Source organism: Dama dama, chromosome 15 (genome assembly GCF_033118175.1).
Source record: "Dama dama isolate Ldn47 chromosome 15, ASM3311817v1, whole genome shotgun sequence".
NCBI classification, from domain to species: Eukaryota; Metazoa; Chordata; class Mammalia; order Artiodactyla; family Cervidae; genus Dama; species Dama dama.
In genome coordinates, this window is record NC_083695.1 from 19,357,810 (window position 1) to 19,372,635 (window position 14,826).

Sequence of the window (14,826 nt, forward strand, 5' to 3'; positions counted from 1 at the left end):
TGATGCTGAGCAATAAATTCTCCCAAATGTGTTCATATTGAAAGCACATACATCAAGATGTACACTCACTCTTTGTGAGTACATTCAAGGAAAAAGGACCACAAAGTTTATCATTCCGATTACCGCTATTGTTTCTGTATGTTCATAGGCATAAAACGTAGATGAGGAGATTACAAACAGGTTAATGGCTTTATTGAAATAATGTTACTGAATCTTAAAGCTGCTGATTCTATTTAATATTACTGAGGTGTGAGTTTTAAAAATCCAATGATCATATAACTTGGAGAAATATTAGGAGATAACTTAGGAAACTTAATTGAACAATTATACTCTTAAAAATGGCCAAGATAAATGTCTTTTAATAGAATATCAAATATTTATCAACAGCCATTGAGCACATATTTTATAGTACATAAAACATATAAAATGTCATATTATCACCATCTTTGATTTAAAAGTTATACAGTAGATACTAGGTGAAAATACACATAAATGTATATTTATACATGCCGGTCTATCACATTTAAAAATGCTAAACTAAAAAACTTCAGTTTCTCTTTTTAAGTCATTGGCCAGATTTTAATTTTGTTAAATGTACTGAAGTACTCTTCTGTATATGTGGAAGAGTAAATTATTCTTTAAAAAAAAAAATGTATCCTTTACCTCATTTAAGCTAAGATCTGCAAAAATATAGCACGTTTCCCACACTTCAGCCCTCTGCACCTTCTTTTATACAGATTCTGTTTCTAGTCTATCTCTGACAGAGTAAAAGCAGAAGTGTTCATATTACCTCATCATCTTGATCTGACTCTGTCTCCTTTTGGTCCCAAGATGCATTGCAGAGACAAGGAATATTATAATGGACAGCAGGGAAAAGAATATCAGGATATGAAAAGGACTGAATAGGGAGCACAAAATGCAAGCTGCTTTAGAAAGCAAAGTAAACCAAAAGAAGCCAACAAAAAATATCAAGAGCTACACATCCATGGCAAATTAATATGTGACATTATTTGAAAGCAAAAAAAAAAAAAAAAATCTATGAACTACCAGCAGAAGCAGAAGCAATAAACAGAGGACTCCATTATACAAACCATAAAAATTTGACACCACAGTCACAAGACTTAGTCAATCTACACAAAGAGACTAATACAACTTGAGTTTCAAGAGCTTTAATCATGTTACAAAGCATTCCTTAATTGCACACCAAGGGCCTACTTCTTCAAGACCAGGGAAAGAAAGTTAAAATAAACCAATATTAAAAGATACCTTTTTATGTGCTGGCAGAGTGATGTTTAAGTTGCAAACAGCTGTTTGAGGCAGTCCTTTTGTTGTCTTTGGTTCTTTCAGAAAAGACAGACGGCCACAGGGCTCTTGGCTGGTGTCTCTAATCTAGAAGAATTAAGGTAGTTGACAGTTACATAAAGAGACTTTCCTGAGGATTTCTGTCTGTGTAAGAGTTAAGCGTGTTTGTTTTATGGGACCCTTTGAGAGGCAGGAAAAGTAAAGGGAAAAGGTGATATCAATCTCATGTCAGCCAATGTAGTCACATTTAAACTTGGAAAGATTTAGAATGCCCAATCAATAGTCTAAACATAGGAATGTTGTATTGGCTTGTCTCATCCTGACAATCCAATAGTCTGAGTTGTATTCATTTTCTTCCTGTCCAATAATTTTTTTTTTCAAAGCCTCAGTTTTAACAACAATAACAGAAGCAAATAATAATAAAACAATTGCCCTATATCTTTTGGTTCTCTGAGGAGGAAGACGGTCTCTCCAGAATGTCCTGGGCTCGACCAGAAATAAAGATGAAACGAATACTCAGTCTGGATTTCATCAATTATTTGATTACTGAGCATTCCAGATATGATGCGTGTTATTGCTCTAGATTTCTTGGGCTTACAAACATTCGTCTAAATATAAATGATCACTTAACTGTTTAAAAGGTAGAAACTCTTTTTACTAATTCTACAGTTTTTCCTAGCTCAGAAGTACACTCACATAGAACTAGGACAAAAATCTGATCTCATTCCTATGAATTGAAGTTTGGTGGGATATTTTAAACAGAATAAATCATTAGAATCTTCTTTAATCTTTAAGATTATTTTTAAAAAATCCACAGAATCTCTCTTAAAGGTGATTTACCTTGATGGAAAATGGCAGTCTATTTTCTTTGAAAGCATAAAAATTAAAAACAAGTTGCTGTCCTCCTTTGGTAAGTGGGGCCAGGTTTCCATAACAATCAACATAAATAGGTTTTCCTTCAAGAACCTTTTAGAGTGAAAGAAATACATAATTTAATGTTAATTTAAATTGAGAGAGTTCTGAGATTTTAAGTCAATATAACATTAAGATTGATATGTTTCTATGTCACATTTGTCTTCTGATTGGGCAGTTACATCTATTTTCCACAAAAATAATTATTGGTTCACTGTGATTGGAAACTGTAACATGGACATGCAAAAGACAGAATTATAGACTTATTCTCCCAATTTTAAACATATTTGAGAATGTACCTGACATCAATCACTTATCCATAGAGTCTGAAAGTTGTTTTGGACTCTTGGATACTTATCTGATTACTGGTTTGAAAAGTGGAAAGTCATGGTGATGTGTATAGACGGTGACTATGATAATAACTCAGGTAGCCACAGGAAAATTGTGATCATGACCTAGATTCCTTGGTGGTGCATTTTAACCAAATAAAATAGTCTCAAAGATACTTAAAATTATTTAAGAGTGAATCTGTATCAAGCTTTTAAAACAAAAACTAAAATTAACAAGGAACTTGAAATTTACAGTACATGCTATATTATGACCTCAAAATAAAAAAGAAAACTCCATATCTGGAGAATGTAATAGAATGAACTTGCTGAAAACAAGGTACCTCAATATCTTTGCTTCTTGCAACTTCCTCAAAATTCTCTTGCTGCTCTAAAGTTTTATCCACTTTATCATCTGTCATGCAGAAACATCGCAGAGAGGATTCTACAGGATCATTCATTTTGGCAAAAACAACAAACTTGGCCATATATGGAACACATATTAATTCTCTGTACAGCTGTGTGGCTAACCCTACAGTTTCTAAAACTTGATGGCAGTCTGCAAGCCAAAATCTGAGGAAGACAAAAACAAAACAGTAACGAAAGTATAAAAATGAGATTTCAAAGCCAAATCTTAAAAAAATTTACCATTTTAAAAAAGTAGAGTATATAAAGGAACTAAACCAAAACATTACTTGTTCATTTAAACAAATAGCAAAGATGTTTACTGTGTTTATCAAACAAAGAAACCCTACGTTTATTATTGTTATGATTTTGCTAAGAAAATGCTAAGGAATTTTTCCTCTATTTTCTTTTCCATAAAACTCTCCTTCCCATCTTATACATACCCATAATAAACCTTCCTTTCTACTCCTGTTTAAGAATTTATTACTTCACCTTGGAAGGAACAAGAATTTTATGGTAGAAAATGGGAGAGAAAGGAAATCCTATTAGTTTTTACGAATTGCTAAGAATTTCTACTGGAAGAAGCAAGTTTACCATCTTACAGCTTCCTGTGAGGGCTGGATAATACGACATCCAAGTGAATTTAAAATTTCTGGAGTTAGGCCCAACTTTACCATCAACATTTTAAAGAATAACCATACTGGTATTAAGCACATTATTTTACTTTCCAAAAGGTAATAAAAAACAATTCCTAGTGCTTTTTGAAAGCCTTTACTTCCATACCTGGCTGAAACATTGGTTGTAAAAGAGACACAATCCTTTATAAATGTCAAAGGAGTAGTTCCTGTGATGTCTTCCCACTGAGCAGGTGATGTGCCCCCTGAGAGAACAGCAGCAGATATATTGACTTTATTATAGATATGCTCCTTGTAAAATTTTTATCATCATCCTGTTCTTTCTGTATAGCCAGTAACTTGTAAAACTTGAACACTTTCAATTAATGACATGCACTAAAGGTGGTTTTCCTCTCTACTTTCCTTTTACCAGCTTATAGTGATCTTCTTGTAAGATAATATTACATTAGAAAAAAAAAACTTTTTTGTTTGTCTAGATACTAATGAATGGCTTAAACTTAGGGCACACAACTTCATTTTAAGCTACAATCTACAAGTGCAAAGATCTGTTGCTTCAGGTAGACAGTATGATTTTTTAAAATACAACAACGGCAAGAACTATCAGAAAGTTATACTGCCTGAATCATTTAATTTTCCAGGCTAAAAGGGAAACCAGTCATTAAAATTATTCTTTAGAAAAAAACAAATGAGAAAACCTATTTTAACCTTGGACTTTAAGTTAAACATCATCTTAGGTTAATCAGATGATGCGTTAGCTCTGGATTCTGGGAGCTTATCACAAAAGGTGCCTATCACCTAAACCTGCATGTTTAGTCTCTTGGATCACACTTGTGAACAGAGCAGGTAAAAAAAATTATGTATTCACTGGGCTCTTCCCTACTCTTGGTGCTCTGTGGGAGCCTGTTTTCCCCAGAGTCCATCCAATTTCCTATAGCCTACAGGGTGTTTCTAGGTCAGTAACCTAAGTCACGGAGAGATTACTAGATGCTCCAATAAATTCAGTAATACCTCAGTCACCTTTAAAAAGCACTATTATTAACACTAAACTTAAAAGCAGGAAAAATGGTATCACTGAATTTTAACTGTCATGCTATCAGCATCTTCAAGAAATAATTACAGGGATAATAGAGCTGAGGTGATGGACAAGTAAAATGTATTTTTTTTTTCTACTTTATTTATAATGTTGGTAGGGATGTTTAAAGGTTTTCTGTCTTTGTACAGAATCCTTACAAGTGCTATGGCAAAAAGAGCAAGAACAGCAACAACTTAACCAAACCTGTAATGCTACAGAGAAGGCGCAGATTGGGTGTGGTATCTCCCTTGTATCCATTGGAGACACCTTCTCCTGAGGCTGGGGGCACTGGAATGGTCATTGTGATAGGCTTATGGAATTTCCTCCTTCTTGGTTCCACAGTGACAATTGGGCTAAATGTTGCTTTGTTTCCAAGGATCTTTTTCACAATTTCATCTGGAACAGGCTGGGCCTAGAGACAAGAGAGAGGACCTTAAATGAAGTTGGACATTTTTCTCTTATCAGAAAGTTGACTTTTTAGTTGAGGAGGAAAAGACCAAAAACAACCACCAAAAAATGTCTTACTTCTGCTGTTAACATTCTTGTGTATGCCTTGTGATGGCCATATGTATGGATTTCTGGTAGTTATATATCTAAGAGTAAAAGCCAAATTGCTATTTGAGATACACATATGACCACCATTACAACAGAACCGCCACACTGTTTTCCAAAATGCTGGTTGCAGGACCATTTCTAATTCTCACCAGCAGGTGTGAGTGGTCTAGTTGTTCCGCGTATTTGCATACACTTGGTATTGTCCGTCTTTTTTTTTAACGGTAGTTTTACTGAGCGAAGTTTAGCATATTTTAATATGTTTATTGATATTTGGAAATGGAAGAGACTATAACCCTCCAGAACTTTTGTTATTTTAAAGAAAACTTATTAAAAATTTATGGGGCAAAAAAAGTCTCTCTTATTCATCCTTTCTGTTTCAGGAAAGAATGAATCAAATACAACACTGTAGTAGGAACTAATAGCTCGAGTATATCCCCAACAGAACACAGGCCTGGCATGAAAGAGAGAGGGAATCGGATCTCAGAGCAGAGAAACATCTCGGTCTAATCCAAAGGACAACAGACACTGAATCTAGTATATTTTATATCTATGCAGGGCATTTAGTAAAATACTACAAAGGCAACTTATACTCATGTAAAAATGGATGTTTCCAGAGTAAAGTAACAAAAAGGCATACGAGATTTCAATGGATGTCAATTCTAGTCTAACAACCCTAATTTCTTCTTTTTTTTGTTTCTTTGCTATTTGGTAAAATATTCAATATGGGGAGACAGTTGAAAGGAACTTCATACTACTGAAATATAAGGTAGTCTCTTTAGCTCCAAATGTTTACTGAACTCTCAGTCAAATTATTAATTACTATATTAAGTAACAAAACAAAGTTATTTCAGGTTATTTTCCTTATTCAGTAAGAAAAAAAAAGTTCTGGCTAGGTTCTGGCTAGGTTCTAACAGAAATGAATAAACGCAAGAAAGACCATTCTTGCCAAGATTTTCAGCCAGCTTTCCAAACCAAAACAGGTTCCAACTGGTTGGATAAAACCCAGCATTTATGATTTGCTTGAACTAAAATTTGAAAGCTTGCAAGTTTCACTATTACTGATTTTTGTGATGTGGCATATTATAAACCAAGTGAAATATGGTTTGTTTCTTGTGCTCTTTGGTGCTTTGTTGCTCCACATTACTGAGACCAATAATCTATGATTAAAAAAAAATCTTTCATCTTTTTTTTTTTAATCATACAAACAAAAAAAGATGTTTCAAGTGATACATCTAACAGAAAACCCCTAAAATATGTACCTATTTTGATAAGCCACTTAGCTAACTTTATACTTCTTATTTAAAATAGACTGATGAGTCCCCCAATGGCCCAATGCTTCAGTTAGCAATATATCATTAGGCTGAGTCATGACAGCAGTTTTCAGAGCAGAACATGCTCACACGCTCTCTGTGTACCAAGGAGAAAACTTTCTATGAACATTACCTGGAGGCCTACTCGAATTCTTTTGGTTAAAGCACCCTCTGGGAAAGAAGCTTGGACAAGGGGCACAGTGGTACTGCTCAGAATTCCACCTTCAGGACCAATCTGATTGCTTTCCTGCTTAATCCGTGAAACCACTGCAAAATACTGGGGGAAATCCTTAGTGATAATCCTGCAGATGCGCTTTTTCCCTAACTCCTCCAGGCTGTCAAGTTCTGAAAAAGAAAAAATGAATGAAAAAGCCATGAGAATAAGCTTATCTACACAATACCTTGAGACAAACTGATGTGTAATTCTGATAGGTAAAATTATTTAGATTCAGTAGTCAAAACAGAGCTTTATGATATAGAGAAAACTATAGTGACCCTAAAATAATACTAAGCTTTGCAAAAATATTTTATAAAGCTATTCACATGCAGTATTTGTAGAAAAATATTTCTACTAAAGAGGAATAAACATTTTCAAAAACTGGCCTTTTGCCACAAATGGACAAATTTCTGCTCTTCAAGAAGAGATACGTTAAGTCTGTAATTATTTATAATAATGCCCTCAACTGCCCAAAGAATGAGTCATAAAATAGAAGGGCCTCACAAGAAAGTAAGTACCTCACTATGCGTGAAAGACTCTGGAACTTTATTTGAAAATCTATTTAAAATATTTTTAAATATTTGTTTTGATGTGGACTATTTTTCAAGTCTTTATTGAATTCATTACAATATTCCTTCTGTTTTATGTTTTCTTCTTTTGGCTGCAAGCATGTGGGATCTTTGCCTGACCAGGGGCTGAACCCACACGTCCTACACTGGAAGGTGGATTATTAATCACTGGAATGCCAGGGACGTCCCTAAAATATTTTTAAATTACCCAAATTATCTGTATCATCACCACTATCTGTCTACTCATCAATGGCTTTCATCCATCAAGCTCAATTTACCTACAAGTGGACATATCTTCTTCCCTTCTGTCCACCTGCAAACCTGCTTCTTGCCCTGTAGTCCTAACTCTGGTAGACGCTTTGTTTTACACCTTGCCCAGTCCTCCAGTCTGCTAGCTTTGACTGACTTTCCTTTGTACTTCATATCCAAAGATCAAAGTCCAGTTGGTTCTGTTTTGGAAATGGTGTACTCTCCTGTCATCCCTTTGGTTCAGACCCTGTTTCAACCAGCTCTCTGACTCTTTGTGATTCCATGGACTGTAGCCCACCGGGTTCCTCTGCCCATGGAATTTTCCAGGCAAGAATACTGGAGTGGGTTGCCATTTTCTACTTCAGGAGATTTTCCCAACCCAGGGGTTGAACTTGTGTCTCTTGCATCTCCTGCACTGGCAGGTGGATTCTTTATCCCTTAGTGCCACCTGGGAAACCCACGTTACTGATACCACCCCTTAACCATCTCCCTGTCCTCGCCTCCCCATACTCCAGTCCACTTCCTACAGTGAAGCCAACTGGATTTCTTTCAAAAGCCCAACTTTATGCAGAATTCTGATAGGTTTAATGAAAATAAATGATTTCAAACAACATACAAAATAATATTTGAGACTAAGAAGAGTAGAAAAGTATTTTAGAAAAGATTTGTAAGGGGAAATTTATAAAATTTGCAAACTTAGAAATATCACAATAAAAGAGTTATATAAAGAGACATAAAATATGTATAAGAAATACATAAGAATAGACAAGTAGGTCAGGGAGACAAAACAGAATCAAGAAATAGATTTACCTTCATATATGTGTATACACACACACACATATATACATATATAGTATATATGTAAGTCCATATATATCTACTTTTATATATCTATTATGTTTTTAGTATATTTAAATAATCAAAGTCATATATTTAAACTTTAATTCAGTCGGGAAAAGATGGTTTATTTAAAAGATGATGTTGATATAACTGAAAATCTATTTGGAAGAATGAAGCTAAAGCTCAATCTCTATATCTTACCATATGTTAATAAAAATTCCCTTTGGATAAGAGACTTAATTACTTAAAAATTAAAATATCACCAAAAAAAAAATCAAGAGAGTATCTTTTAGCCTTGGATAGGAGAAACTTTCATATTCAAAACTGGACACTCATACCTATGGCTAATTCATTGTCTGAATCATATTCATTGATATATGACAGAAACCAATAAAATATTGTAAAGCGATTATCCTTCAATTAAAAATACATTAAAAAAAAAGGACACTCAGAGGCCTAAAAGGCAGTTTTATAAAATTTAAATAACATTTATTTCCTAAAAAAATTTCTTTTAATTGGGATAGAGTTGCAACTCTATGTTAGTTTTTGCTTTAGTTAGTTTTAACTTTATGTTAGTTTTACTGCACAACAAAGTCAATCAGCTATATTATACATATACCTCCTCCCGTGTGGACCGCCTTCCCGTCCCAGTCATCTAGGTGACAGCAGAGCACTGAGCTAAGCTCCTTGTAAAAGGCAGTTTGACTATATCAAAATGTAAAGCTTTCTATGGCAAAAATAGTAAACGAATGACAAAAGGTAGGCTGGGAAAGGTAATGGCCACACGTAACAAACGAAGAACTAATATGCTCAATACTAATGGCAGCGACAAGTTGTTAACAAGATGACAGAGAAACTAGCACAAACTGGTAAAATGTTATAAACAGGTTTGTCACAGAAAACGGCCAATAAACATATTAAAATACTCAATCTTGGTAATTTACATGGAAATACCAATTCAAACATAGTTCAACCTCCTGCTACACCCACCTCCGGGTAATATTAAAAACCAATAATATCAAGAGAAAATTGGGGGAAAACAGATGCTTTCAGTCATTGCTGGTGGGTGTGAATAGCAGTAATCTTTTGATAGTGTAATGGGGCATTTTCTATTCAAATGAAAACGCATCTATCCCTGGACCCAACAACCCTATTTTCTGACATTCTCTTATAAAGTGGAAATGAAAGTGAAGTCGCTCAGTCATGTCCGACTCTTTGCGACCTCATGGACTGTAGCCTACCAGGCTCCTCCACCCATGGGATTTTCCAGGCAAGAATACTGGAGTGGGTTGCCATTTCCTTCTCCAGGAGATCTTTCCAACCCAGGGGTTGAACCCAGGTCTCTCACATTATAGGCAGACGCTTTACCGTCTGAGCCACCAGGGAAGACATTCTTCTATAAGCTCAGGCAAAGCAGCGTTGCTTGAATGACTAAAGCTTGAAAGAGCCTGTGTGCCCATCAGTAAGGGCACTGTTTGATAAGTCAGTTCGTCCACACTCTCATTCCCAGAGCAAGTGAATAGGAGGATTCGGATCCATCCACCTACCAAGCGTTTACTGAGGACACACTGTGTGCGGGCACTGGTCTAGTCACCAGGGGTACAGCAGAGAGCAAACGAAAGTCATGGCCCCAGGGAGATTAAAGTCTAATGGGTGGAGGGTCAGGAAACACCTCTCTAAGGAGGTGACCTTAGAGGTGAGCTGTGAGGGAAGGGGGGAGCCAGACAAGTAGTGATTGACATGTGTAAAGTGAGGAAAAACACAAGATGCTGAGCAACATGCATAGTATGATCCTTTCTAGAGGAAAAGTATAATCTATGTTGGTATACTTTCACAAGAGAAATTTGCAGAAGAAACCTTCTATGCTGTTAGCACTGGTAACGGAGGTGAAGTGAGGAGAGGGTGGGGAATAAGAGAGTGTTATCTTCGGGTTTACATGCTGGGGTGGTTTTAATTGCTATAAAATAAAGGGGAGATCCCCACACTTCGGGGAGGGGACTGGTTTTGTTTTGTTGTTTGCTATTCACAGAAACCTCCTTTCACTTCCCCTGACACCTACAGTACATGCCTACCATTGCTCCACTGAGAACGTGTCCATCTCCTCTATTAGACTCTGGGCTGAGATTATGGCTATTCTACACAGAAATGTGTAGAAAGGTAAAACAGCTGGTTAGGTAATTGGATCAGTGACATATTCTCATTTTACAGATTAACTACTACCAAGTTAACTGCTAACTAGGAGAGAAATAGGGTCAACCCAGATCAAAGACAGAACTGAAGTCTTGGTCCAGTGTTTGTTTTTTTAACCATCTCCTTCCCCCTCTGCTCTGTCAAAATCTAAATACTGAGTCTCTAGTGAAGAAAAAGAAAACAAAGGTAAATAATAATAATAATTTAAAAAGCCCTACTATAGAAAAAACAGGAAGGAATCAAAGAGTTTGTTCAGGAAAATATTCTGGGCAAGTTTTCACCTATTCAGCACTTGACAGAGAATAAAAGTTTCCATTCAGAGCAGATATATTTCCTTTCCCATGATTTGGCTTATTTTAAAAAGTCTGAATTCCCAGAGTTCATAATGTCTGCTCCAACTGAGAAAGTTCTGATAGTTTGTTTCAATTGCTGTGCAACTCCTCACCATCAGCTAAGTAGATTCTTTTTTCCTTCAGTTTCAAAGCTATGATTATGTCCTCCTGTAGAAATGGCTCAGGATTCCACATAGTGCAAGCAATTTACATGGACTCTGCTATGAAATTACACCCTTCAAACAAGACAGATGTCCTAACCTGGAATGTAACAAGTGTGTATCCTGTGAGTATTAAGCTTACTCCAATCAGTCTGGACCCACCGGAAGGAGTAAGGCATCTTTCTGGGGACTTGTGATAATGTGTACTTCTTAGCTGTTTGTGTTTTTGACTGTTGTGGGTGTGTGCATGTACATTTGTGAGGAGTTAGAGTCGCTTGGACAGCACAGAGATCAAACTAGTCAATTCTAAAGGAAATCAACCCCGAATACTCCTTGGCAGAACTGATGCTGAAGCTGAAGCTCCAATACTTCGGCCACCTGATGCGAAGAGTCGACTCACTGGAAAAGACCCTGATGCTGGGAGAGACAGAAGGCAAAAGGAGAAGAGAGAAGCAGAGGATGAGATGCTTGGATGGCATCACCGATTCAGTGGACATGATCTTGGACAAACTCGGAGATAGTGAGGGACAGGGAAGCCTGGCATGCTGCAGTCCACGGGTTGCAAAGAGTTGGACATGATTTAGTGACTGAAAAACAGCAACAAGGTAGAGACGGATATTTTGCCCCTGGAAACAAATGCAGTGGGTTTACAAAGAACTGCCACCTGGTGTAATGGAGGTCACTTTGTCACACTTAGACCACATTACCTTGTGTGAAGCACTAAGGCAACTCCAAATAGATGAGGTGTACCCATCAGATGCAGCAAATGACTGGTAATGGAGAAGCTTCATGCTTAATTTCTGACATCTTTTAGGATTTGCCAGTGACTCAGGGACCCTCTGTGTTGTACCCAATCTCTTTTAAAGCTGTTAGCAATTCCTCTGTCACCTAGCTCCCAGAGCAGTGTGCCCCCAAACTGGCCACATCAGAAGTAACACCAGTGTTACGTGTTAATAGCAGAGACGCCCGGGCTTCTGTAGTGGAGATTCTGAGTGACTTTATGACTTGACATACTTGAGAAGCAAAGTCTTAGTAGACTCTTACCCTGTATCTGTCTTTAAGTATCCAGACTCCAAATTATTAAAAACATGACAACAGGATCCCACGAAAAACAAGGACATTTCAATATGAGAAGAGGTACTTATGGGGGAACAATAAATATCTATTAGTTTTAAATGATTTTTTAAAAGATATACTAAACCACTCCATAGCTATAGAATTAAAGGAGACAAGGACATAAAAAATATTAAGAGCTTCTTACTTTTCAGGGTGATTCTAATGCCTGCACAATGAAAGGACCTTGGAATCCCTCTCTTTCTTTCTTTAAATCTGTTACTAGTAAAGTTTTTTTTTTTTTTCCCCCTCTCTCTCTTACATATATGGACATCAAAGGGAAAAGAGAGAGGTGAGTTCTGAAATAGGTTTGGCCAGGAGGAAGGTTAAAATTTACACTTACTGCATGTCTGCTTTGTGGCAGGTCAATTACTATTTTGCCCACATAGCATTTTGGTGAAGTAAGTGTCTGAAGTTCAGAGAGGTTAAGTAACTTGCCCAAATTAACTTAGCTGGTCTGCTTTCGAGCTAAGACGCAGGTGGGAGAAGGGACAAAACCACGCAGACCATGGACACCAACCACTATTTGACACAATGTCTTTGCAGGCTAGCTGGCACATGGGTTGCTGCTGATGCTCTTTAGTTACTAAGTTGTGTCCTACTCTTTGCAACCCCATGGACTGTAGCCCACCAGGCTCCTCTGTCCATGGGATTTCCCAGGCAAGAATACTGGAGTGGCAGTGGGTTGCCATTTCATTCTCCAGGGCATCTTCCTGACCTAGGAATCAAACCTGCATCTCCTGCTTGCCAGGCAGATTCTTTAACACTGAACCACTGGTTAGTGGTTGATAAATGGGTAAGTAGTGGATAGATAATGAGCAGTGAATAGATAATGATAAATGGATGAGTAGTGGATATTGGCTTTCCTGATAGCTCAGTTGGTCAAGAATCCGCCTGCAATGCAGGAGACCCCAGTTCGATTCCTGGGTCAGGAAGATCCCCTAAAGAAGGGAAAGGCTACCCACTCCAGTATTCTGGCCTGGAGAATTCCACTGACTATATAGTCCATGGGGTCACAAAGAATCGGACACAACTGAGTGACTTTCACTTAGTGGATAGATATGTAAACACCCTGATCCAAAAGATGACATAACTTCTTATTGGCTCACTCCAGAAGCAGAAAGTTCTGATGACAGTGGAATAAGAAATGGAAGCTAATGTTCTATAGCATTCTTGCCTCGCTGATGAATGATAAATTTCTTAAGTACCTTGTAACTCATTTAGTTTCCTTCTTGGTAAAAGGTGTGACAGGATTCTCTGTAACTGAGATTTTGCAACAGAGCAAGAAGGATCATAAAATGCTTTGCAACTATGAATGCTTATGAAGGTCATAATACAATGAATCATAAATAACAGAATTGAAATCACATTCCCACGAAGTAAGTTTTTCTTAAAGCATTTAAACCATCACCTTGATCAGTTTGGCCTCACTCTTACAAGCATGTCATAAATGTCTTGACAACTCGGTTAAATGAGTCCATGACTCTCTTTCCTGTATGGAATCTGTTTTCTAAAGGCCGTTTGTGATCTGCAGGTTTGAGTGTGAATAGTCTATAGAAGGAATGCAAGCTAAAGGTTTCACAAAGGATGATTTCTGTATCTGGGGTTTCATTTCTGGTCATATGAATGTTCTCTTAGCTTGCTCTTCTAAGAATGGAGTATTTAATAATGAATGGTGGGAAAAAATGGAGTCTTAGAATATCAGAATTCAAAAGGGCAGGCTAGGTCGTATGGGTCTGTGGAAAGTTTTTGTAGACAGCTATCTTAGGTTCAAATCCAGTTCTCAAACCAGTGAGCTTGCACTTTGGACAGATTCCTGAACTCTGAGCCCTACATTACTTGTTTATAACATCAGGATAAGAAATTTTCCTCTGCAGTAGATATGACAAATAAATGATACAAAACCACCAGCACAGTTCTGTTGACATAACTTAGGTTGCATATTCTTTCCAAGGTCATACAACCTTGGAGATAGAGGAGAGCCATAGAGCCTGCCTTTGGCAGATCTAAGTTTGGATTTCTTTTAAAGAAAAATCACACTATTTCTGTTTTGCACCTCTACAAGTGTATAAATCAGAACTGCTACCAGTTTTTAAGAGAAAATTTCACCAGTAACAGAAAATTAAGTAGCAGATAAATTGGGGGAAATGAGGGAAATAAAAGATAAACTTAGAGTATTTAACTCTGGCTATAAAATTTGGTGGCTCAGACAGTAAAGAATCTGCCTGCAATTCAGGAGACCCAGGTTCAATCCCTGGGTAAGGAAGATCTGTGGAGAAGGGAATGACTACCCACTCCAGTATTCTTGCCTGCAGAATTCCATGGATAGAGGACCCCAGGCAGGCAACTATCCATGGGGTCACAAAGAGTCAGACATGACTGAGCAACTAATATTTTTATCATAGACTATGGGGAGCAATAGCACATGTGTAATATACTCACTGAAATATTTCAGAAAATTATAGACATTCATTTCTTGGAACTAATGTTCAGCTCCATCTGAACATGCAACTTTCGGAACAAGCCCTCCATGAGGTTACAGGAAAAACCTCTCAAATTATATATTTGACTCTTCTTCCTCAAAGGAAACACAGTAGGAACTTTTTCAATTTTTATTTTGGAAAACAGATTCATGGGA

General features: G+C 37.0%; 1 protein-coding gene across 9 annotated transcripts in view; it reads right to left on the reverse strand.

Annotated features, from left to right (window-relative positions):
• The window catches only part of ANK3 (ankyrin 3), a 720,826-nt gene that overhangs the window by 56,057 nt on the left and 649,943 nt on the right, over positions 1-14,826 (reverse strand). For all 9 annotated transcript variants that reach the window (XM_061161588.1, XM_061161586.1, XM_061161587.1 and 6 more), the window contains 6 exons: positions 6,651-6,862; positions 4,857-5,064; positions 3,729-3,825; positions 2,885-3,113; positions 2,143-2,268; positions 1,267-1,389 (listed from right to left, as the gene is read on the reverse strand). In XM_061161588.1, the coding sequence (XP_061017571.1) occupies positions 1,267-1,389; positions 2,143-2,268; positions 2,885-3,113; positions 3,729-3,825; positions 4,857-5,064; positions 6,651-6,862 (995 nt within the window). The remainder of the gene's footprint in view (positions 1-1,266; positions 1,390-2,142; positions 2,269-2,884; positions 3,114-3,728; positions 3,826-4,856; positions 5,065-6,650; positions 6,863-14,826) is intronic.